We start from the raw sequence: 26,324 nt of genomic DNA on the forward strand, positions 1-26,324 counted from the left end.
TTGCCTGCCTCCAGTCTTGTAGCCGTCGGATAAAAACAGGATTGTTCTCCAAAGCTTTTGCTTGGCCCCCTGTTCTATAAACGTGTAGGGTGCCCTTCTGTCAGAGACTGCTAGAGAGGCTCTCACATAAAAAAATAAAATAAAATACAATAATAAAAATACGGATACCAAACTAGATATTGAATTTAGCAATTTTGTGTCGCTTTGTTGTCGGTGCCTGTGCTTTCACTGCAGACATTTTTGCTTTCTTTTTGTGCCAGCAAATGATCCCCCCTCCCCTATTTTTCTTTCTTATTCTTTGACTGCTGGCTTTATTGCCATTTCAGTATTATTTTCCTTTTGCTGTGAATTGGTTGTTTTAAGCTTGTTGTCAACCTCGTAAACAGAGTTGAAAGGTGGAATATAACTATTTTAAATAGACGAGAAGGACCCAGATTCCATAGTAGCAGCGCCCTTTGGGGAGGACACAGGGGCAATCATCCCACCTCCTGTTTTTTCAGATTGCATGCAGTTATCCCTCTGTTCCTTTCAAGATACTGGCCTCCATCACATCCACTCCTTCAATTTGGAGCTCGTAGCTTCCCAAAAGAACCCTGGGAACTGTAGTTCACTCCTTGCAGAGTTACAGTTCCCAACACCCCTAGCGAAGGATCCTTTGGGGATGCCATGCCTAGCCCTGACCTTGCAAGAACATAAGAAGAGCCCTGCTGGATCAGGCCAATGGCCCATCTAGTCCAGTATCCTGTTCTCACAGTGGCCAATCAAATGCTTGTGGGAAGCCCACAATCAGGATTCTCCCCTCCTGTGCTTTCCAGCAACTGGCTGTCACTGGAGCATGCCAGAGCTAAAGTAGAAGTTAACTCTTATTAGCAAAAACACCCTCTCCAGTGTCAGGCTTAATGAGCACAGCAGCTAATTCCCAGTGGTCTTCCTCCCTGCAAATCGGTTGCTGAGACTGAAAGTCCCCACCTCCTCACAGCCGTCTTCCAAGCTTCTTCCAAGCAATCAGAGACTGCGCCTGCATACAACCAACCTCTGCCTTGCCCTTTTCATGCCTCTTCTGTTTCTGGGAGGGGAGCTTCGTTGCAGCAGGAAGGGGAAAACCCATAACTTCATCAGCCTGTTCCTCCTGTTCTCTTGCTTCAGCTGCTGCCTCTAATTCTGGACTCCTCTCTGCCACAGACTCTCCCAGCTCACTAAGTCCTGTTACCCTCCAGCTTCCAACACTTCATCTTTCCAGTCTTCTTCCTCTGACCACTCATTGTTGTCCCACCACCAGCAAGGATTGGCTCCATCACATCCCCCTTTTAGTTGTCTCTTTGTTTTGTAGTTTCCTCCTCCTAATGAAGACGAGGTCAACTGTGAAGTGAAATACAGGCTAGGTTTAACTAAAAAGGGTGGCATCTTGTTTTAAGTCCAGGCCTACGTACGACTCATTGTATTCCTACACTGTGTTGAATTTGGCAGCAAGGCAAAGTGCTGCTTCTGTTTTTTGTTTTTTTTAAGGGGATGGGTATGGAAGTTGTTTTCCTGTGATGTGCCTGCGATCAATAACAATGTAATGAGTCCGTCGTAAAACAAAGTTGGAACGGGGAGAATTGGCAATGTGAAGGGATGCTCCATTCACATAAATTGAGTCAATAAATACTCCCTTTGTCATGCTGGGATCAGTTGAAGCTTTGTTTGCTGACAAACTTGCGTGTGTTGCGAAGAATAACGGCCGTGAATTATCTAGGAACTGCTCGCTAAACAGCAGGGACCGCAGTCCTGTCACCACAAGGCCTTCCAGGCACAATCTAGCAACTCTCTTAGAAGAATGCAGAGACTCCAATGTGTGTCCATATATCTAGTTTTTACAAGGAAATGTCACCATGAGATGCATGAAGGACAGGGGTGGCTGGCTGCCACTGGGAACCAGTAGGGTGTATGGCAGGAAGCCAACACTGGGTGGAGCCAGAGCTAATGGCAAGTGCAACCACAGCTCATTCTTCTTCTTGTTGTTGTCATTTAGTCGTGTCCGACTCTTTGTGACCCCCATAGACCAGAGCACGCCAGGCACTCCTGTATTCCACTGCCTCCCGCAGCTTGGCCAAACTCATTTTGTCCATGGAGTTTTCTTGGTGGGGATACTGGAGTGGCTTGCCGGTTCCTGCTCCAGGTGGATCACGTTTAGTCAAAACTCTCCACTATGACTTGTCCATCTTGGGTGGCCCTGCACAGCATAGCTCATAGCTTCTCTGAGTTATTCAAGCCCTGTTGCCATGACAAGGCAGTGATCCATGAAGGAGACAACTCATTCTAGGCACAGCCAAATCTAGTTTTGACCCTATCCTTCTCCCTGCTGAGTTCTACAATGGGACAACACTGACAGTAAGGAGAAGGAAGGTGACATTTAGTGCCACCCCAGACTGGTTGTAAGTATGAAGCTAGGCAGTTGGGGTGGTTGAAGGCAGACCTAGATTGGTTTGGCAATGCACCTGTTTACCCCAGTGGAGGTATTCCTGCATTGTGGGGGGTTAGACTGGATTTCCCATGCAGGGGCTCTTCCAGCTCTCCAGTTGTGTGATTCTGTGACAGACCTTCGCTGGTGAAGAAGGTTCTTTCAGGCCTGGCAAGTGTTAGTATCGGGGACAAAGCAGAAAGGGGGAAATGTATGCTAATGTGGGATATTTTTTTGTACATGACCACCCCAATCCCCAAGTGTTATTCACATGTTGTTTTTTCTAGGGATGTGGGTGGCGCTGTGGTCTAAACCACTGAGCCTAGGGCTTGCCGATCAGAAGGTCGGCGGTTTGAATCCCTGCAACGGGGTGAGCTCCCGAAGCTCGGTCCCTGCTCCTGCCAACCTAGCAGTTCGAAAGCTCATCTCGCTTTACTGGCCAAGGGAGCCAGCGTACAGCTTCCGGGTCATGTGGCCAGCATGACTAAGCCGCTTCTGGCAAACCAGAGCAGCGCACGGAAACGCCATTTACCTTCCCGCCAGAGCGGTACCTATTTATCTACTTGCACTTTGACGTGCTTTCAAACTGCTAGGTTGGCAGGAGCAGGGACCGAGCAACGGGAGCTCACCCCGTCGTGGGGATTCAAACTGCCGACCTTCTGATTGGCAAGCCCTAGGCTCTGTGTTTTAACCTGGTTTACCTCTTCCTAAATCTGGCCCTGCTTAGCGCCACCATGTGCAGACCCTGAGCCTATCCTGTGCCTTTAATGGCCACCTGGAAGTGACTATCTCCCATCCTATCTCCCAGCCACAGGAAGAGATGCACTTGTTGGAATTGTTTCTTTTCATGGGTGTCTGTAGGATTTCTCCAGGGAGGAGCAAAGCGAAAAACGGAAACTGGGGAATAGGCTAATCTCTCAGAATAAATGAGAATAGCAGAGTCTGTACGATTTGTCTATCTCATGATAGTCATATGCACTTCGTGCAGCATATGTAGAGTTCACTGTCAGAAGCTCAGCCTACACTCGAGTAGGACTCTGGCAGAGACACACGTCGGACTGGCATGTTCTCTCCCTCCTGGTTGATCTTCTGCCCAAACATCACAGCGACCGATGCCAACAGACACCGGCACACTTAGGGATCCGCAGAGTCTTTGCAGTTGCGTAACAGATGTCAGCAACTCAGCATTTTGGCTAATCTACTTCATTTACATATAAACACACACGGAGCACTGCAACATGACTCCCTCTCTCTCTAGCATCAGACAGCAAAGAGAAAAAACAAAGGACAATAGTTCCACTTCACAGTAACACAAACATCCTGTCTCCGTCACTTCCCACTCTGTGGAGTCAAAACATATACCGTCATGTGATAGACAAAAATCCCATGGCTGCAGTCATGGAGCAGGCAGTGATGGCCACCAACTTGGATGGCTTTAAGAGAGGTTCTCCCAGGTTCTATCCTGGCACTCTGGCCAGTACCATCCCTGTTATGTACTGAAGTTCTCACCCTGGGCCAGCAGGGGGATACTGTAGATAGTTATGCAAATAAGGGATCGAAAGTGACGTTCAGTGATTGGATAGTTTTAGGAAATTGTTACAGTTAAGTTGTACTGGAGCTCTATATAAGCAGGCTGACTGAACCCTTCAGTTCAGTTCTGGCCTGTGAATAAACAAGAGCTGTTTGAAGAATCACTGTGTTGTCTGATATGTTCACTCACAACTTAACAATTCCCCTAGCTGCACACACAGCCTTCCTGCCTCAGTGTTGTCCCAACAGCTCAAGAGCCTGTTACCAAGCCACCTTTGTTAAATTGTTTGCCATTTCTTGTTTACCTGCCTAATATTGCCCTTTTTCTTCTCTTTTCTTTTCAGGTTTTTTTCTGTTTTTGTTTTTTTTACTTTTAGGAGTAAAGGCCAGTACAAAGAAGTATCAGGATGAAAAGATGGCCGACTTCTTGTTGCCACTGGGTTCTAACAGCTTCCACCGCTTCACGCCCGAATCCCTGGCTGCGATCGAGAAGCGGATCGCGGAGAAGATTGCAAGGAGCGCCAAGCAGGAATACAGGGAACAGTTGGGCGACGAGGAGATTCTGCGGCCTCAGTTTGACTTACAAGCCTGCAAGAAGTTGCCCGACATCTACGGCTCTCCTCCGTCGGAGCTCATTGGGGAACCTTTGGAGGATATTGACCCTTTCTACAGCGATCACAAGGTCATTCCCACCCGCTCTGCGCTTGTTGTTAAAGATGGCGGAGGGGAGAGCAAGAGCGGGAGGTAGTGGGGAAGGCGTGGATTTCCCCTCTTCTTCCTCCCTGCCCCACCTCTTTCCCCAGTGGAAATAATTCCTCCTTCGTTTAAGGATGCAAGAATTAGGAGTTTGAAACTCCCAGAGCTTAATGTTTGGAAAATGGATGTACGGGGTTGAGGGTGGACGCCGGGGAGGGGCGTCCGCAGAATATATATTTGGGGGGGGGGGGCAAAAGTAAAACACTGGGCAGTCTAATGTCTCACCAGCAAAAAATGAGAAGGATAGTGCCTGTATATTTTGTCTCATCTATCCGGTTCCACAAATGCTTCAAATTCACTATCTTCTTTTTAAGTGAAATCTGGAAATCTGGTGACTCTATGTCATTGGGAAGGGGAGCGGGGGGGAGTGGCATTAATTCTACAAACCGTGCAAGAATCCTGCCTCCTCTGAACAAGGGGCATGTGAATGTATCATTTCACTTAATCGAGCGTATTACAGAAGGGCAATGCATTTGGTTAACGTGCTATTAAAAACTGGGTGAGAGCAGAGATTCCGGAGGTCAAGTTTTTTTCTAGGCAGGCAGACGTAGCGATGATGGAAGAAGGCTTAACCCGCTGGATTTCTACTTGCAACTCTGCTTTTAAATTCGGAGGAGCCCTGCAGGGGGTAGTGGGGAGTGTTGGCAATGCTAGTGAAGCACGTATGCCAAAATATAGCCGGTCCAGAATGGTGCATTTAGGGGGTTTGCGGAATTGTCTGTCCAGATCCTAATGCATGGTCGGTAGGCAACAGCAAATCACTGGTTTTTTCCCCTGCTCCTGGAGTGGAAATAGACAGTTGCAGTTGAGAATGAGTGTCCCAAACAAGTGGTAGGTTTAAAAATATGGTGCAAATAGGACTGTGCAAATAGGTGTTACACAATGGAGGCAATTTCATAGAAGATGGTGAGCCTGCCCTTTTTGAAAAGAAATCCATGTAGAGTCTGCTATTTTACATGTGGAACAACGCATGATATTTTGCACTCTGTAGCAATGGGTAGACTTGACCTTGCTCTACATATGTGTTGTTAAAGTGGCAATGAGGCACACAGATATTTTTGCACATGCATGCTACCCCTGGCTATTATGCATTGTACTCCAAGAAGAGCAGCCTGGACTATTGAGCTTAATTCTTTTGCCCGGGCAACAATGCCTTTATCTCTTCGTTTTCAAAGAGGAATGGTGGTGCGATCGTTTGGCATGTACTTTATGAGTAGGAAATACAATAGCCTTTGGTTTCTGGAGGGTCCTATCTCGTGAGCGTATAATGCAGACCTTAAATGTTCTTTCACTCTCTCTTTTGTTTTCCAGACATTTATAGTACTGAACAAAGGGAAGACAATCTTTCGATTTAGTGCCACTCCTGCCTTGTATATACTTACTCCTTTTCATCGAATCAGAAGAGCAGCAATTAAAATTTTGGTACATTCATATCCTTTTGATTGGGTTGTCTCCGTCAGACCTCTGCATGGTGGAAAATACATGACATGTGATTGCATTCTGAGCATGTCGCTCCTGTTCATCGATATATACGTGAGGGTTGGAACCAACTGAAATTAGGATTTAGAGATCTGTATTTGTGAGGAGCAGGGTAGTAATATACAGTGTAGGAAAATGAAGCAAAATCTGCAAACCTTAAACCAGCCTTCCCCAAATGGATGTCATTATGCCTGACCATTGGTCATGCTGGCTGGGACTGATAGGAACTGTAACCCAAAATATTCTGAAGGCACCAGCTGGGGAACACAGTGTCAAATGCTGTGTGTGCTCTTGCACCAATATATTTCTATATATTGCTGCATCAAAACAAGCCGAATTATACATGATACAAATTGAACACCTTTGCATACTTTCTCAGACTTTGCATAATTCATTCTGGTTTTCCGGCTATGCAGGAAAAAAAGGGAAATCACAGCACTGTGAATGTTGTTCAAGCCCTCCTCTGATGCTTGAGATATCTGAAGTCATTGTCTTAAACTTCCACTCATGAGGGATAGAAACCCATTTGCTTTGTTTATTAAAAACATCACCCAAGAAATTATTATTATTATTATTATTATTATTATTATTATTATTATTATTATTATTGGAAAGCTGAATTCTGTGGCCATTTCTCCTTGTTTACTTGCCAGCATGGACTGCTGGAACTTGTGGCGGCCAGAGGCCTCATCCTTTTTCCTGTGGGCTCAGTGTCCTAGTCCCAGGATATCACACTCATTGTTTACCGTTGAAGATGGCATACAGTGGCAAAGAGAAAACTCTCTGTGCATGCACAGGGGGGCCTCCTGCTGTTATTTCAGTGAGCTGTAAAAGTGGAACAGGTTCTGGGGGCTCCTTCCCCCTGCCCCGTTTGGATTATCTGTTTGCCCTGCAGTCATCCTTCCCTCTGTTGGGTCCCCTTTTCTGGCTGCCTTGGCTCCCCTTGACCTGCTAGTGATCCTGTCTGTCAGCTTCCTCCCCGTCTCTCTGCATGAAGTTCACTTAAAGATCCGATGGAAGGCTTTCAGGCCTCCAAGCAGGTGGCTTTTCTGATGAGGCCAAAGCTTTTCAGAGTCACTTTATTTTACCTTCAGCTGCGCTCCTTCCAATTAGAGGAATGTCAAACCTTGCTGGGCTTAGAGGGCCATCTGCAAGGAGCGTCCCGTGGCGAAGATGGCAAAACAGAGGATGCTTTCTCAAAGAGGGTGTGGGGGGAAGGATCTGTTACGGGAACCTCTCCGCCCAGCAAGACATTTGACTTCTATCCAACACTCTTTTTATTTATCTTCCCCTCCCCTCACCCAGTATAATATTAAGGCATCCAGGCTTCTTGCTATAGCCCATCGGAGAAGAAAGCTATCAATGCTTGCTGCTCTGCTCAGTGCCCTTGCTGTGGGTGGCCAAGACTCATATTGCAGATGACAGTTTAGCAGAGGGTCAGGGGTCAGCCACACTGCAGGCACTAGGAGAAGTGGGGCTTGGACTCTGACCTGGAAAAGGGAATTGGCGATCTGGGGGAGCCTGAAACAGCCAGAGGATGCAAGTCAGAAGCAGGAGGAGGTGCAAAGTCAAGGGCTTCCATACCTCCTCCTCCCTCCTGCCCAACCTCTCCTGCTTCCCTGTCTCCCAGGGCCATAGCTGTCAACCGTCCCTTATTTGGCGGGAAAGTCCCTTATCCCAGCGCCGTGTCCCGCTGCTGTCCCTCATTGATGACGTCCCTTAAATTTCTTGGGTTCAAAGGAAGCAGCTTCTCTCCCTCCCTCCTTGCTGGCCAGGGAGGAGGGAGGCTCCAGCTGTGTTGTTTGGCTGCGTTGCTCACCCAATAAGGAGTCTAAGAACGACTGGGGGGTGGAGCTTGCATGCCTTGTGCCGATCAAATCGGCCGCATTGCCTGGGGACTCACCTTTGCTCAGCGCTTCCCAGTGGAGAGGTGACGGTAGTTTTCCTTGCTGCGTCCCCTTTGCTGGGTTGCTGCGCTGTGGGAACCACCGCTTGAGGCTTCGTTTGGCTGCTGGTTGATCAAAATCCCTTATTTTGGCTGCTGATCCCTTATTTCCGAGGCTGCTGGTCCCTTATTTTCAAACCTGTAAGTTGACAGCTATGCCCAGGGCCAGAAGAGTATTGGAGATGGAGGAACAGAAGCTCGTTACACGCAGACGGAGTTTTTGTCTGCTTGCACACAGCTCGGGTGTGGTCAAGGGCAGAGCCTCTCTTCTGCAGCAACTGCCTTATCGCGTTCACACCTAGGAGTAGCTGAGAGAGGCAGGACTGAAGGACATGCCTTTTCCCAAGTGCAATTATTATTATTATTATTATTATTATTATTATTATTATTAGAATTTATATACCGCCCTATACCTGGAGGTCTCAGGGTGGTTCACAGAACAAAAATACTTCTATCTCCTGGACTTGTTCACATTTAGTAGGATTTTCCCCCAAGTCCATTTTAAACAGGAGGTCCTGTCTACAGCCACATGGCACGCCACAAGATTGTTTTGTCAATTTTTCCGAGTTCCACAAGACTTTTTGAAATATTCTCTGAGTCGAGAGTGGATTTCATGCTCTTTATTCAGCTCATAGTGGTGAGGAGGAAATGAATGTTCCCTCAAAGTATCTGCTTTATATACATTATTTACACAATGGGCCCCACGTGATTGGCTAATTCTGGAATTCTCCTGTAGGCCAATCAGGTTGTGGATTCACTTCCATCTGGAGCCGGATTGGGTGGCTCCTGCAGAACAATCATACTGCTGCATTGTTCTAGGACCAATCAGACTGCTGCATTTTGGATCCTATTCACTCAGTACATAACACTTTTTAACAGGCAGCAAAAGTAGGGCTGCTGCTCAAGAACTGTGTTAGGAGGCTGTGCATGTGGACCTGTGGGGAAGTGACAACAAATAATTAATTCCTCATTCTGGACATTCCTTTGCCTGACAGCGCCGTGACAGCAGGTGAAGCAGGAAGTCCAAAAGGGTTGGTTGCATCTGGCTTTGACTTGCCTGATTCTGCCAAGAGATGCCGAGAGATTGAACCTGAGACCTTCTGGGGAACCGGGTTCGCGTCTCCGCTCCTCCACATGCAGCTGCTGGGTGACCTTGGGCCAGTCACGCTTTTCTGAAGTCTCTCAGCCCCACTCATCTCACAGAGTGTTTGTTGTGGGGAAGGAAGGGAAAGGAGGATGTTAGCCGCTTTGAGACTCCTTCGGGTAGTGATAAAGCGGGATATCAAATCCAAAAACTCTCTCTTCTGCACATACGGCAAATCCTCCACCATGGTCCTTCACCTAGAATCAAAGAAGCAAGCCTTGGTCGTGTTTCACCAGTGCCAACGTCGAACACAGTGACAAAGGCCTCTTGTCAAATGATCTTATACAAGAGGCTTCTCTGACCTCGCTGTGGCACTGGGCGTCCAGCTGTGCTACATCTGTTTCTTTTCTGTGAGCAGGATGCACAAGAAGGGACCGCATGGTCACTCTCCCCTACACACACTTGTCCCTCCAATGAAAATTAAACCCTGCAGAACCAGAGACATCAAGAGGGCCTGTGGTACTTTTCCGTGCCAGGAGAGCTGTGACAGTTTGACAGTGCCTTGGAAGGTGGCGGCCTCTCCTTCATTGCAGGTTGGGTGGCCGTCTGTCCGGGGTTCTTTAGTTCCGATTCCTGCCATTGCAGCGGGTCAGGCTGGATGACCCTGGGGTCCCTTTCGACCTGGTGCTTCTATGAGTCTGTGACACCGGGCACAGGAAGTCAAACCTGGGGGAATAACTTGTGGTTGTTCCTCTTGGAGAGCCGAAGCTGCGATTTTTATTTGGCGTTTTTGAAGTTGCTCTGCACTGCTGGGGCCGAGGGTCAGATTTCTCGCTCCCAACCATATTCATTGGCCACAAGACAAATACACCTCATGACATTTCCTGGGAGTCCTTGGGGCGGCTGCTTTTTTGCTCTATGGATGCTGTCAGTGCAATCAGGCTCAGAATGTAAGGCAAGGCAAATGTCATTCTTTATCCACATTTGACGGCCCGGCATTTTCAGTCTCTTCTATTTCCTAAGTACATTTTGGAGTGAATGCACTGTTTTGATTTTTTTTTAAAAAAAGTAAGTGTGGGTGGTTTTTTTATAGCAAGGATCGAATGTAGTTGCTCTGTTCAGCTTGAAAGCTCAGACACTTTTGGGAGCATATATTTATCCGAGAGAAGCTTAGCTACCTAGCCTGCCTCTGCAGCCTAACCGTAATATATATGCACAGATCTGTATGCAAAAGCACAGGGTTGATGGCTCTAATTCAACAAAGTGCTTGCATTATGGGCTGCTTTAAACAGATTATTAAAATGCATGTCACTCATGACTCAGCAAAGCATGCTTTCCGCTTCCACTGCCTTTGATGCTCTAGCAAAAGATGGAGCGCGTGCAGGATAAATGTGTATTTAATGAGTCTGCCTTATAATTCAAGAGATACATGGGGAAATCTGGGGCCCTGGGCTGGGTGGCGTGTCATGTAAAACAAACTGAAGAGCTGTAGCAAGTCAGACTGAACCTGCAACTTGTTGAACCTTCTTAAACCAACATTTTTTTTTTTAAATGTACACAAATGGTTTGGGGGGCATTTTACTGGCCCCAACCAAATTCTGGTGCTTCTCAGGGGTAGTAAAATATCTCAAAACAAATCAATGTGTGCTTAGGTCTTGCATTCCTGGATCAGTATTTGTTTCAAGAACTCCATGGCATATTTTTTGTTGTTGTCCTAAATTCGTAATATAGCCTGGGACAAAAATGCGCTCCAATGACAAACACCAGTGGACTTATTGGTCTCAGTCTCAGTCTGGATTAAAACTCTGTTTTGTGCTTATTTCTACTGCCTGGATCAGGTTTCATTGAATGACTTATTTATACCCAATGTGATTTCTTGAGATGCTTTATGTCCTGGGTTTTGAGATATTTTATGTCCTGGGTTTTGTTGTGGTTTACAGAAAGAAATTGTAAGTGGTATAACTGACATTTTTGGGGACATTTTTGGCTGCCACTCAGGTGAGTGTCCTAAAAGGGCCACGTGGTAATTGTAAGTTCTTCCCTAAAGTGCACCTGAAAAATGTTGCACTGTTACTCTTATTCTACACCAGGCATCCCCAAACTTGGCCCTTCAGGTGTTTTGGGACTACAACTCCCATGATCCCTAGCTAACAGGACCAGTGGTCAGGGATGATGGGAATTGTAGTCCCAGAAACATATGGAAGGCCGAGTTTGGTGATGCCTTTTCTACACCAATGTTTTTACTATTTAGCAGAATAAATTATGCTAATCATAGAGAGCAGCAAGGAGCTATGTTTTAGCTTCAGCCTCTCTGGCTAATGGAAATCTTTTTCAAGTCAAATGTCAGCATTTCTGCAAATGCTGCAGTCTAAAGTGGTTTACAACAGATATAAACAGAGTAGCTATTGCCGCTCTTGATTCAGAAGCTCCTCTGAGTTCTCAAATATTACTAGACGTTGCCTGCACACTTTCTGGCTGGTATTCACAATCATATGGACTAGAAACCCACTTTTTAAAAAGAAATTGGGATTTTAGAAAGCTGAACTAGCCTCCCCAAGACCATGCCCATATTGTACACTAACACCTTTGCCCAGATTTGGGATTGATTATTCCCCTGCCCTCTTTGGAGACCGCTTCTGAAGTTTTTCAGAGTTTTGTTTGGGGATAAGTATTTGAAATTAAAGCTTGGCATCTGTGTTATTCTAGACAATCCACTCTGGAATAGTAGTCAGTTTGGCTTTGGAGAGAAGAGATTCCACGCAGCCGCCAATTTCTGGAGCATATGTTTGCCAAAAGGTGCTGTATCTCAGAAAGTGTTGCTCCCTTAATGCCAGAGGTTGGCTGAAAGCTGATGGCGGACATGATGCAACAGAGGACAGGGTCCCTCCGCCTTTCGTGGCTGTGCTGAAGGGTGGAGCAGCTACAAAATTGCATAACGGAAAGTTAAAACCCTGCTTCTGCCACCAACTCACTATCCCAGAATTTCAGCTCCCCATACCCTCCATTTCTCTTAACACGGGGATAATACCTTGCAAGGTTCTCCTGGACACCGCAGCATGCACAGGCACTTATTGTAGCAGTGCCGTTGTGCAAGAGGGGGGATTTCAGAGATTGCAGCTCTTTTCTCTTTGTATGCCAGGCCTTGCAATGGGCATGGCTTGGTAAGAGGGTGTGTGGCCAGGGGAGGGGCCTAGTGAGAGTCCCAAGGGCTGGACAGAGAGGCCTGGAAGGTCACCGTTATCCGCTGGGCTTAAGGTTCTCCTACCCTGTATTTATTTTTTATTTTTTTAAATAATATTTATTACTTTCCAACAATTTGGACATTACATAGAAAAAGAAAATAAACAATACCATACAATACAAAAACAATACCTAACACTAAACTAACAATAATAATAATAATAATAATAATAATAATAATAATTTATTATTTATACCCCGCCCATCTGGCTGGGTTTCCCCAGCCACTCTGGGCGGCTTCCAAAAGAATATTAAAATACAATGATACATCAAACATTAAAAGCTTCCCTAAACAGGGCTGCCTTCAGATGTCTTCTAAAAGTCTGGTAGTTGTTGTTCTCTTTGACATCTGGTGGGAGGGCGTTCCACAGGGAGGGCGCCACTACCGAGAAGGCCCTCTGCCTGGTTCCCTGTAACTTGGCTTCTCGTAGTGAGGGAACTGCCAGAAGGCCCTCGGTGCTGGACCTCAGTGTCCGGGTAGAACGATGGAGGTGGAGACGCTCCTTCAGGTATACTGGACCGAGGCCGTTTAGGGCTTTAAAGGTCAGCACCAACACTTTGAATTGTGCTCGGAAACGTACTGGGAGCCAATGTAGGTCTTTCAAGACCGGTGTTATATGGTCTCGGCGGCCGTTCCCAGTCACCAGTCTGGCTGCTGCATTCTGGATTAGTTGTAGTTTCCGGGTCACCTTCAAAGGTAGCCCCACGTAGAGCGCATTGCAGTAATCCAAGCGGGAGATAACCAGAGCATGCACCACTCTGGCAAGGCAGTCCGCGGGCAGATAGGGTCTCAGCCTACGTACCAGATGGAGCTGGTACACAGCTGCCCTGGACACGGATTTAACCTGTGCCTCCATGGACAGCTGTGAGTCCAAAATGACTCCCAGGCTGCGCACCTGGTCCTTCAGGGGCACGGTTACCCCATTCAGGACCAGGGAATCCCCCACACCTGCCCGCCTCCTGTCCCCCAGAAACAGTACTTCTGTCTTGTCAGGATTCAATCTCAATCTGTTTGCCGCCATCCATCCTCCAACCGCCTCCAGACACTCACACAGGACCGTCACCGCCTTCACTGGTTCTGATTTGAAAGAGAGGTAGAGTTGGGTATCATCCGCATACTGATGAACACCCAGCCCAAACCCCCTGATGATCTCTCTCAGCGGCTGCATTAGTTTAAAAAACAATTTAAACTAAGAAAACAAAATAAAAACAATTTAAAACACATCAAATAGTTTCAATCTTTCATTCACTTATTTCCATGACCTCCTCACACCTCCCTTTTTGTATTCCACTTCTATTAGTTGTTTCAGCAATTCCTTTCCATCTTCCTCTGCTTTCTATCCTGTAATTATCTTAACACATTTTAACCTTATTTTTCCGTTTAATTCTCTATTAATCTATTTATACTTAATTCCTTATAGCATTTCTGCTGAAGCCATATAACTTCATTCCAACATTTTTCTAACATTCATTAATTTTACAATATTTCTGTAAATAGTCTTTAAACTTTTTCCAATCTTCTTCCACCGACTCTTCTCCCTGGTCTCGGATTCTGCCATCTCCTACCCTGTATTTAGAGCAGGTGTCAGCAAACCTTTTCAGCAGGGGGCCGGTCCACTGTCCCTCAGACCTTGTAGGGGGCCGGACTATATTTTTTGGGGGGAAATGAATGAATTCCTATGCCCCACAAATAACCCAGAGATGCATTTTAAATAAAAGGACACATTCTACTCATGTAAAAACACGCTGATTCCTGGACCATCTGTGGGCCGGATTTAGAAGGTGATTGGGCTGGATCCGGCCCCCGGGCCTTAGTTTGCCTACCCATGATTTAGAGGAACAGAAGCCCCAGGCTCTGTGCGCAGCAGGGTTCAGACATGCTATTTGCAGAGATGGATCCTGGTTGGGACAGTGTCCTGCATAACCCCAGCCAGAACTTATTTCCTAATGGTGGCCCATATTTTGGAATGAGCCACTCTACACCATCCTTCCCCAACCTGGTGCCCTCCAGTTGTTTTGTCCTGCAACTCCCAACCATCGTGAACAGCAGTGATGTCTCTCAACTTTTAAGACTTCTTATTTTTCCCCATTCCTGTTTATACCTGTGGGGAAAGTCAGAACCTGGCTCTGGGAGATTTTCCTTTGCTGCTCATTCCGTAAGGAGCTGCCTTCAAAGACCCTTAGCTTACTTGGGAGGAGGTACCGCTGGGTGGCGAATCAAGGCCCTTTTATAGTGTTTATGTTCATCAGGTAATAACAGCAGAAAATGAGGCTTGCCATCTGCGATTCTCTGCAGTCATTCATCGGGAGGAACAGGTCCCAGTAGTGGAAAATGTTTTTGAATCGGTCTTTGGATGACTAGCCCCTCGAGTCCAATTACTAGTTTCTTAAGTTTTCATGCGGGAGTAACCGGGGTAGTTAGCAACCGAGCTGATTTTTTTTTTTATTCTGGTGGTGGCGGTGGCAGTAGATGTGGAGAAACTGTCCCTTTTCCCCCTTAACAGAAATGGAGATCCTGCTTAAAGATTTATGCTACTCAGATGTAGAGCATGCTACAAGTTGATGTCAGACAACAGTCCCCTGTAGCCTCATTGTAGTCACGGACTTAAGGAGAAGATTGAAGACATGTCCAGCAGGCTGGCATTTCCTTTGATGATCTGCCTTTGGTAATGAATCATGAGTGAAGGACATCCTGGGATATGTCACCACTTATTGGGATGTATCACTGCGTGGTTCCCTTGTTCCTCCACCTATACTTTGTTGTTGTTGTTTAGTCGTTTAGTCATGTCCGACTCTTCGTGACCCCATGGACCAGAGCACGCCAGGCCCTCCTGTCTTCCACTGCCTCCCGAAGTTTGGTCAAACTCATGCTGGTAGCTTCGAGAACACTGTCCAACCATCTTGTCCTCTGTCGTCCCCTTCTCCTTGTGCCCTCAATCTTTCTCAACATCAGGGTCTTTTCCAAGGAGTCTTCTCTTCTCATGAGGTGGCCAAAGTCTTGGAGCCTCAGCTTCAGGATCTGTCCTTCCAGTGAGCACTCAGGGCTGATTTCCTTAAGAATGGATAGGTTTGATCTTCTTGCAGCCCATGGGACTCTCAAGAGTCTCCTCCAGCACCATAATTCAAAAGCATCAGTTCTTCGGCCATCAGCCTTCTTTATGGTCCTTGAGCTATTTGAAGGTCTCCTCCCTCTTCGCTTCTCCTGTGTTGGTCCTTATGCCTTGAACTCCCCCCAAGAATAGCTACATCAGCTGTTGCCAACCTGCTGCCCTCCAGATGTTTTGGATTACAGCTCCCACCAGTCCTATCCAGGATGGCTGTGCAAGCTGGGGCTGTTAGCAGAGGTGGCCCAAACCATCTGAAGCACCCCTAGTTGATGATGGCTGAGCTACACGATACCCCCTCTCTGTCCCTCCTCCTCTTCCACGAAATCTTAGCTTTCACTCCCTTAGTCCTCATCTCCAGCTAGAACAAACCCTAGGTGTTTAAATATTAAGCAGCATTTCCTCGCCTCGATCTCTCATTGTCTTGCTTCCCTCCCTTTCTAAAGATAGATTGTAACCTCCTTGGGGCAGGGAGCTGTCACTTTTGCTTAGAATACCCTGCAGAGCCCCATGTACTCCGATGAGACGATTGTTTAGTTCCCTACTTCCCAGCATTTGTGTAAGCAAATCTTGTTCAGCAAGCTTCCCTTCGCGTGGTCTTTGCAAACAGCTTGCAACATCTCTTTTCCCAGGCATTTCCAACTCTCTTCTTTAACAGAGCCTCTCTTTTTTTTTTTATGCTGAGTTTGCACCATTGCACCTGTGCTCCCATTCAACGTGGACCCTTTTAAAATTTATTTTAAGAGAGGCTTTGCTTGGCTACTTCACAATCCCATCTCTGTGGGGCCCCCCCCTTTCCCCATTTCACATGTACTTCTCCCTCTCAGTATTTCTTTATCTGATTATGTATTTGTAGGTACCATCCCCATCCATACACTGTTATTTTTAACTCTGGGGAGTGGGGGGTGGCGGGAATCAGAATTACATTTCTAGCAGCAGGGAGAGTGTACGATTGATTATTTAGCAGTTATTGCATTTTAATATTTCTGTTTCCTCCAGGAGATTGAGGGCAGCGTACGCAATCCCTCCCACAACAACAACCCTATGAGGTTGATTAGGCTGAGAGGCCGCAATTGGCTCAGTGGCCCAAAATGGGACTTGAACCTGAATTTCTCCAGTACCAGATCGCTATTCTGTCCCCTAGACTGTGGGGGCTCTTGCCAAGGTCCTATAGAGGGCACCAATGAAGGGCAAAGGTTGGGAAATTGCTGCAGCCCAGTGGCAAAAGATATTTGCATGCAGAAGGTCTCGGGCTTAACTGCTGCTGCTGGCCAGGCAGGGATGGGAAATTCTGCAGTGTGAACCCCTGGAGAACTGCTGCCAGTCTGTGTCAGTGATACCAGCAGAAACTCGAGGGCACTGAGTTGACGCCGGCTGCATTAGCTTGCTGTGTTTCTGACCGATTTGTGGCCCTGGCCTCACTGCATTCCAGCAGGTGTCCCACTAGGGGCAGTTTCTCCACCTTCCATGTCTCTCCATCAGGTGCTCCTCAGTCATTTGATTGCTTCTGATGCAGACAAACGCTGCAGAGTCACTTACACTGGAAGGAAGAGGAGCAGGTTTGTCTTACTCTGGGGAGGTGGACCACAGCTTCGTGACAGACCACCTTCTCTGCGTGCAGAAGGACGCAGGTTCAATCCCCAGCACCTCCAGCTACAACAGACGGCTAGGTAGCAAGAAATGGGAAAGACCCTTCTCTGCCCCAGACCCTGGAGAGCTGCTGCCAGTCAAAACAAGCAACACCAGCCTAAATGGAGTGTGTCAGCCTCACAGTCCATGGGCTGGAAGACTAGAAACATGGTACAGTGGTGCCCCGCAAGACGAATGCCTCGCAAGACGGAAAACCCGCTAGACGAGCTGCTTCGCAGGACGAATTTCCCTATGGGCTTGCTTTGCAAGACGAAAATGTCTTGCGAGTCTAGAGATTTTTTTTTCGCTTCCCCCCCCCTTTATCTAATCTGCTAAGCCTTTAATAGCCTTTAATAGCCTTTTAGCAGCTAATCCCCTAAGCCTTTAAGCCTTTAATAGCCGCTAAACCGCTAATAGCGCTAATCCGTTAAGCCGCTAATAGGGTTGCTTCGCAAGACGAAAAAACCGCTAGACGAAGACTCTCGCGGAACGGATTAATTTCGTCTTGCGAGGCACCACTGTACTTGGAACAAGCCAGCGTTTGCCCAGAATAAATAGAGAGGTGGCTCCATCTCTCAGGAGTTCTTATGACCTTCCTTAAGAAGAAGAAGAACATGTATTTAATGGATGACCTTTGAGTTGACTGATCTGTTTTGCACAGCCATTGTATCACTCACACACTCAGAGATCGTTGGTTTTTGTTTGCGGAAGGGTGCTGTCTTGCCAGTGGAAGTTTGGTTTATGAACTTGCGGTGAATTTGCTCACTTAAGATTTCTTACACATCCTTCCTTAATGTGCATTCACACTTTACATGGGAATGATGAACAGGAACAAACCAGGAAAGGGTTGTGATGTTGCTTGTAGTGCGAAGTGCAAGGGCTGGGTTTTTTTGTTTTTAAATACTCATTCAAAGTACTTTCCTTAACTTGTGCTTTTACATTATTCAGTATGTTTATCATGTGCACTATTTTAACCAACTGTGTGTTCATGGCATGGTCTGAACTCCCTCCTTGGAACAAATACGTTGAGTAAGTACTTTGCTGATTTTTTCTCTCTCTCTGTCCCTCTTTCCAAAACCTCCCATTTGCCATTTGACTTCTTCGTATCAGAACTGCTCTGCATGTTCATTTGCGGGATCGCGGGCATTTCTTGGCATGCATGCGCTCTCTTGAAACAGATCCACTGAGAGAAGGTGTGTTTGCCTTGCTCTAAATCACAAACCAGAACATTTAAAGAGCCTTATTTGCAAGGCAGATGCCCCAATGTGTGACTGGCTGGTGTTTTCTCACCAAAAATGCGGTCTCTCTCACGCATGTAGTGAGCGGAAAAGAACCGAAGGAGCTGTGTAGCATAATTGTGCAGCCTCCGATTCTGGAATTATTTTTTCTAGTTGGACCTGAATTCAGGAAAAGCAGATATGGGGGCAGAGTCAAAGAATTGGAGCCATCAGTGGAATGAAGTGTGTGTCTGTGGTAGTTGTGGTTGATACAGATCAAACATACTGTGCAGTTTGAAGGGACTCGGTGCCGAAAAACTGATTCCATTTTAAATGAAGCACCGTCCAGACACATTAGATTGTTCAAAAGTTTACCTGTAGAACTTTCTTCAGAACAGAAGATGTATCAAATGATACATCCAAACAGTTCCATAAGACATATGGCAGGCAAAGGCGTAGGCTTGGCATCTTACAAAACATGAAATAATTCCTACAGACCCAGAAACAGAGGTCTGTCTCTCCCCGAAGCTTGTGGCTGTGTGCTCCTGCAGAGCTTCATTTTACACCCTCACTCTTACAGAGCCTAGGAAGGAAGAACTCCAGCCACCATCCTTCAGAGATGGTGAATTTGCATTTCAATACCTTTTCATGTGATCTAAGGTTAAAGCACCACATCAGAGCTATCTGAGAACAATAACAGTTAATTATCAGCCCATCATGGCAGCTCAGAGAGCTCCTTTTTGCTCTTAATTTACCTTCAGTGGAATCTTCAAGTTAAACCCTTTCACCAATGCATACAGGTATTCCCATTTCGGTGTGAATTAAACCAGTTATACTTAACAGATACCAGCTTTGGCTTTCCGTGAGCAGTTTTTCCACATGCATTTGATTTAGTTTGCCCCACAGAACATAACAGGAGCTGTAAAGAACCAGCCCTCCTCCTCAACATGTGACCCTGCCATAGCTCACCAGAGGAAGGACCACATGGGGCAGGAGCCTTTAGATCAGGCATAGGCCCTCCAGATGCTTGGGACTACAATTCCCATCATCCTTAGCTAACAGGACCATCTGGAGGGCCGGAGTTTGCCTATGCCTGCTCTAGATCATTTCCCAAACTTGGGTCTCCAGCTGTTTGCAGACTACAGTTCCCATCATCCCTGACCACTCATCTTGCTAGCACAGGATGATGGGAGTTGTAGTCCAAAAACAGCCAGAGACCCTGTTCTCACAGTGACCAACCAACAACATCTGGAGGGCCACGCATTCCCCGGAGAGTAATGGCACTTGGGGAATTGGCTTTTGATTATATAAATGTTTCTGAAGCTTAGCTGGACACCTCATTTAGGAATACTAGCTGAGTTTCCATCGGCCTGGGAGGGAGCGGAGGCGGGGGAAGATATAATCCCTGCTTCCCTCCCAAGCCTGCTATTTAAAACAAAATAAAATTAAGCAGAGCAAGTTTGCATCCCTGCAAGTTCTTCCTTATGAAAATAGATACCAGATGCAAAAGCTTAAACTAAGTGCAGTGCATTAAACAATTAGTGTGGCTCATTGAGCCAACCAGAACCCACTTTTTATTTTTGACTGACGGATGATAAACACGGCCATCTGCTCCTGGTGGCTGGCGCTGGAGGAGAGGATGACAAAGATGCCCTTCTTTGAGTCAGGCTCGTGGGGAACACGGAGGCCGCAACTTCCAGAAACGGTGAAAATGCTGTGATATTCTTTCCCTACTTCCAAATGTTAAAACCAGGAGCAGGGGATTTTTTAAATTTTATTGTATTTTTGGCAGCTCAAGGGCCACATCCCCCCCGTGAGCAACCTTCCTTGGACTGCATGACAAGGAATATTCCCTTACAGGAAAAAGCACTCCAGAACAGTGTTGGAGTAGCGGCAGTGAGAGACTTCAGCATGTGGAAAGCCCCAAAGGCTGGAGAGAGGGTGTGTGTGTGTGGAGGGTTACCTGCAGCCCTTGGCTCTGAGGTTCCCCACCCTTCTGCTAGACCAGGGATTCCCAAACCTGGGTCACCATCCATTTTTTTGGACTACAACTCCCATCATCCCTAGCCAGCAGGAGCAGTGGTCAGGGATGATGGGAGTTGTAGTCCAAAAACAGCTGGAGACCCCCAGTTTGGGAATCCCTGTGCTAAACCTATCAACAGCAGCATGTTTTCTTACCTCAGGGTGTGTGGCTTGTAAAAACTTTGCTTTTATTTATGAAGAATAGTTTGTGACATTTTTATTAGTTAGTGGTAGTGGTAACAGAACTAATAGTAGGGTTTGTCTTATGTTTGTATGTTTCCCACACATGGAAGTTCTGTTTAGGTGTCAGGACTGGTAGCCCATAATAGGCCCCCATGATTTTTGTCATAACCATTTTCTCCTGTTTAAAAACATTTAGGCTTGTTGCCATCACTGTATCTCAGTGCAGAATAGCAAATTCTGCACAGGAACACACTGTTTTACATCTTGTCTGGCTCTCATTTTGGGGTTCACAGAAGAATTTTGCCCCAGGTCAAATTGTTTTCACCTCCTGTGGGGTGTGTAGTCTGCTTCAGGAATTTGATATCTCTGAATTCCAGTGGGAACTTACATGACCTGAACCCCCTGGACTAATGTGCAGATCAGCTTTTTGACTTTTAAAAAGTTTTAAAATGCATAATTTAGGACAAAATCCATTTAGAAATATGTACGTTGAGATAAAATACATATTTTAAAAGCCTGTGATGAAATGCCCATTTAAGTATTATTGAGATAAAAAAAATCCATGCAGATTAATTATAATTATTATAGTAGTTTAATGAGTAAATGAGGTGGAACAGACTTAGGATCCAACACGTGCAAAATGGGCGTTCACTTAGGAATGGACTGAGACCTTCTGTCTCTGTGTGTGGCTTGACTTGCATGCATGAATTGCGGCGAGCTTCTCTGGAGATAAAACAACATGGAAAATCCCATGCAAATAGCCACTTAAAGCGCAATGCAAAATTTAAGCTAGAGAAATGAAGAGAGCCAGCTGCCTTCACGTGGCTCTGTCAGCAGCAGATTTTTAAAAAGGCTTACTGTGGATGCTACAGTTCTTTGCAATCTTCACTGCATCCCACAAAATCTTACTCCTTTATCATTTCCATTACAGCAAAGTACACAAAACCCAGGGCCTCTTAAGCAACTGGCAAATTATGCACAGGTGCATATTTGGCACATGCTTGGCATCTCCGGTATCCAAATAAGTAGGGTAGTATGCATGTTGCTAGGGATGCGGGTGGCACTGTGGTTAAACCACAGAGCCTGGGACTTGCCGATCAGAAGGTCGGTGGTTCGAATCCCCACGACGGGGTGAGCTCCCGTTGCTCTGTCCCTCTCCTGCCAACCTAGCTGTTCGAAAGCACAAAAAGTGCAAGTAAATAAATAGGTACCGCTCCGGCGGGAAGGTAAACGGCATTTCCGTGCGCTGCTCTGGTTTGCCAGAAGCGGCTTAGTCATGCTGGCCACATGACCCGGAAGCTGTACGCCGGCTCCCTCAGCCAATAAAGCGAGATGAGCGCTGCAACCCCAGAGTCGGCCATGACTGGACCTAATGGTCAGGGGTCCCTTTACCTTTACTATGCATGTTGCCAGTTCTTGTGCCTCAGGCCTATATCAAACATGCTGGATAATCATGTGCACAAGTAAGGATTTCTCAAACATACCTGAATAGGAACCAGTCTCCTGTGATGAGAGAAAGGCCCTTATTTCCAGCAAGAAATCAAATAAAGCTCCTGGAGAGGATATGAGTCCACCTTAGAATGGTGGGTTCCTATCCTGGCTGGCTTATTCACCACCATATACAATACAGGCCAAATGCCCTCTGGGTGGAAAATGTGCATTTCACCGATTTATAAGAAAGGGGGTAGGAAGAATCCACAAAACTATCACCCAGTTAACTTGTTAGACATCTCCTTCAAGCTACAGTATATGCATGGTAAAGGTAAAGGGACCCCTTACCATTAGGTCCAGTCGTGACCGACTCTGGGGTTGCAGCGCTCTATCCCGACTTCCATTTCACAATATCAGGGCCAGTTACAACGATGAACACGTAAATATAAGATACAAAATGTGAAATGATCCAGTAGCATTTAAGGTAAAAGGTAAAGGGACCCCTGACCAATAGGTCCAGTTGTGAACAACTCTGGGATTGCAGTGCTCATCTTGCTTTACTGGCCGAGGGAGCCGGCGTACAGCTTCCGGGTCATGTGGCCAGCATGACTAAGCCGCTTCTGGCGAACCAGAGCAGTGCACGGAAACACCGTTTACCTTCCCGCCGGAGCAGTACCTATTTATCTACTTGCACTTTTTGTGCTTTCGAACTGCTAGGTTGGCAGGAGCAAGGACCGAGCAACGGGAGCTCACCCTGTCGTGGGGATTCGAACCTCCAACCTTCTGATTGGCAAGTCCTAAGCTCTGTGGTTTAATCCACAGTGCCACCCGTGTCCCTGCATGGTATCTCCTTCAAAAAACGACCAGACCATTGCAAAAATAACATTATTCATGAAGAAGAAGTGGAATTCAGAGGAGGACACAGCGCCACTGATCACTGTTTCACTCTGAACCGTATTATAAGGAAATATACTAAGAACAATCTTTATGTAGCCTTTATTGATCTTTCTGCTGCATTCGACTCTATTAATCGAAACGGACTGTGGGAGAAATTTCAAATTGCTAACATCGACTGCAGACTTCTGCTGTTGACCCAAGAACCATACAGAAATGAGGGTCAAAGTAGGTTTAAATGGTGGTATGACTGATACTTTTAAATGTCACAAGGAGTGAAGCAAGGTTGCTTTCTGACTCCCATTCTTTTAAACTTTTATATTAATGATTTGGTGCCATGTAAACAATGCCAATGCAAACTTTAACTCTATCCAGTAATTAGGAACAGGAAGATCTCAATATTTCATGTATCCAGATTATTTAGTGTTCCTCTTTCTTGATTATGTCTCAAAAATTTCTTGGAGGTGTTCAGTGCATACTTTCTATAAATTATTCTTAAGACCAATGTTATGATTTTTGGCACAGGCCTGTGTATAAATGGTGCTTAGATCAGAAAACTACAGTCGGTAGATCATGAGAACCATTTCGATCATTTAGATACCTGGACATATTCTTTAATGAAGCCCTGTCTTGGAAGTGTCATATAGAGGCAGTGAAAGTCAAAGCACAGAAAACCATAGGGGCATTGATAAAGTTCTGTTACAATAAAGGAGGGCAGCTGATTGAACCTGCCTTAAAGATATTTGGTAGCAAAGTGCTTACTCATAGGCTCTGTGGTTTGAACTCCATTAAAGGTTTGGAAACTGTGCAGAATAAGTTCTTTTGGAAGCTAAACTCTCTACCTTCAGGAACATCAACAGCTCTTCTTTGTACAGAATCTGTTGTTGTTGTTTAGTCGTTTAGTCGTGTCCGACTCTTCGTGACTCCATGGACCAGAGCATTTCAAGCACTCCTGTCTGTACAGAATCTGGGTAGCCACATTAAGGCAGGAGCAGACTGCACTCAGTTAAAGTATATTTTAAAAGTTGCTACAATGCCTGTTAAGCATTTCCCTGCACTGTGTTATACAGAATTGGGTGATAACCAACTCTGGAAATCAGCTTATCAAGATGTTTAACGCTATTAATATTTTCCGGAACTCTGCTTTGACATTGAATAAATGTCAACTAAGGGATTGGCTCTTAGTTGCAACTAATTTGAAACACCAAATTTCCCCCTTGATATCTGTTCTTGAGAACAGAGCATTTTAGAGCTAGTTATTCGACCAAACTCTCACCAGTTTCCTTAAGAAATGCCTTTACTGAGCTGTGTTTCCAGTTGAAGCCCACTGCAGTCTGGGATGGCTGCTACATACAACCAAGGTCCTGTACATAGACTGACTTTTTATTTGTGGTCAAGCTCAGGTGGAAGACATAACTCATTATCTGTTAGCCTGCCCCTTATATAGAGATCCAAGAGATCACTTTCCAAAACCTTTGTTCACCCAAGCTAGCAGGCACATCCTGGCAGAAATGGTACAGTTTCTTTTGAGTGACAATAATAGCTTCATCACACAAAGAGTGATACTATATGCAGTAGTTGCAAAAAAAAGAAAGAAAGAAAAAATCAGGAAAAGGGAGATACAGTGGTACCTCAGGTTAAGTACTTAATTCGTTCCGGAGGTCCGTTCTTAACCTGAAACTGTTCTTAACCTGAAGCACCACTTTAGCTAATGGGGCCTCCTGCTGCCGCCGCGCCGCCGAAGCATGATTTCTGTTCCCATCCTGAAGCAAAGTTCTTAACCTGAAGCACTATTTCTGGGTTAGCGGAGTCTGTAACCTAAAGCGTCTGTAACCTGAAGCATATGTAACCCGAGGTACCACTGTAGATGGAATTGTTATAAATTGTTGTGGCAATTTGGAGATTTAATCTTAAATCAAGATGGATTTGAGTTTGTTGGTGTCTCTGGTAACTTACATCCATGGGTGTTAGCAAATTAGATTTTTAAAAGGCAGAATAATTTTAGAATTGGAGCTGTCAGAGATGCACAAGGAAACTGTGTTTTAATGCTCAGGGACTTGGCAAAGTCTCTTTTATATTATGGATGTATGTTCTGTATTATTTTATTAATGTAGTTGCCTAATATGAGTTTGTCATGGCCTTTGGCCGGAGCAATAAACTCAGGAAAATGAACATGCAGGTACAGTGTCACGGGTGAACTGCACCCATCGGAATGCACTGAGTTTGAGGCAACGCTGGATGGTTAAATGAAAGCTTTTGTGGTGTTTTGACCCCAGTGCCCTTTTCACACATGCAGATTGTCGTCAGTTGTTGAGTGATGAACGGGATATATATTATCTCTCCCCACAACTACTGACACACACTCTCTCTCTTTTTCTTGGACCTTTTAACACTCCCCCCAACCCCTCCTTTGCAGGTATACCTTCACCGGCATTTACACTTTTGAATCATTGATAAAAATTCTGGCGAGAGGATTTTGTATGACGGAATTCACCTTCCTCCGGGACCCATGGAACTGGCTAGATTTTTCTGTTATTGTCATGGCGTAAGTAGCATTTTTCTCATTCCTCTCCTAAAAGGCGATTGGCTAGATCAGGACCGAGGTTTTCTTCCCCTGCTCCCATAAACTCCCCGTGACTTCCCTGCTATCCTAGCAAGAAATTCATGTGCTTTAACGGTCCTGGAGCAACGAGGCTGATATGGGATTCTTTTGTTCTTTCTCAGTTGTGCAGGCAACCCATGTCCACCCATTTAACCCAAGCCAGGGCTCTTGCTGGAATGGAATTTATTAACCACTTTTATTGATGTAGTAGCCCCAACACATGGGACATGTTGCAAGTCCCAGAGCCCAGAAAAGCAGCTATTTTCACCTGCACCAAGAGAACCAAAATGGCATCAACAGTGATTTAGAATAAGTTGAAGACTTAATCAACCCAGTTTATGGCTCCTGGGAAATCTGCCTCAAATGGAGGTCCTTCTTCAGATAAGAAACAGTCCAGTGTGGGGAGTCTAGTTTCGACTACTTTGATTGGACTCCCAGGCAATTCCCAACCTGCTTAGAAACTGTCTTTGCATGGCCATGACCAATGACATGTCTGTAGCGCAGACTTAAAGTGGATAGGATAGAGATCCGCTCTCCTCAGAGAACCCCGGGAATTGCAGATCCATGAAATGTGGAGGATCTGGGAACTCCAGCAACCTACAAATCTTGTGTTTTTCTCTGGTCAGAGAATCCTGGGAACTGTGAGGTCGGGGGGAGGATACAGGATCTCTAATAACAGACTTGGATTCCCATTACCACCTCTGGAATGATCTTGTGTCATAATTTGGCATTATTCATTCCAAGGGGAGTTCTAGGAGAGAGAGAAAT

The 26,324-nt window shown here is 45.9% G+C and overlaps 1 protein-coding gene across 6 annotated transcripts in view; it reads left to right on the plus strand.

Moving 5' to 3' along the window:
* The window catches only part of LOC308459004 (sodium channel protein type 5 subunit alpha-like), a 294,603-nt gene that overhangs the window by 75,976 nt on the left and 192,303 nt on the right, over positions 1-26,324 (plus strand). For all 6 annotated transcript variants that reach the window (XM_080973958.1, XM_080973961.1, XM_080973959.1 and 3 more), the window contains exons 2-5: positions 4,315-4,652; positions 6,038-6,155; positions 18,146-18,236; positions 25,371-25,499. In XM_080973958.1, coding sequence (XP_080830084.1) covers positions 4,386-4,652; positions 6,038-6,155; positions 18,146-18,236; positions 25,371-25,499 — 605 coding nt within the window. In that variant the 5' untranslated portion in view covers positions 4,315-4,385. The remainder of the gene's footprint in view (positions 1-4,314; positions 4,653-6,037; positions 6,156-18,145; positions 18,237-25,370; positions 25,500-26,324) is intronic.

This window comes from Podarcis pityusensis, assembly GCF_964106645.2.
Source record: "Podarcis pityusensis genome assembly, chromosome: 12".
Classification (NCBI taxonomy): Eukaryota; Metazoa; Chordata; class Lepidosauria; order Squamata; family Lacertidae; genus Podarcis; species Podarcis pityusensis.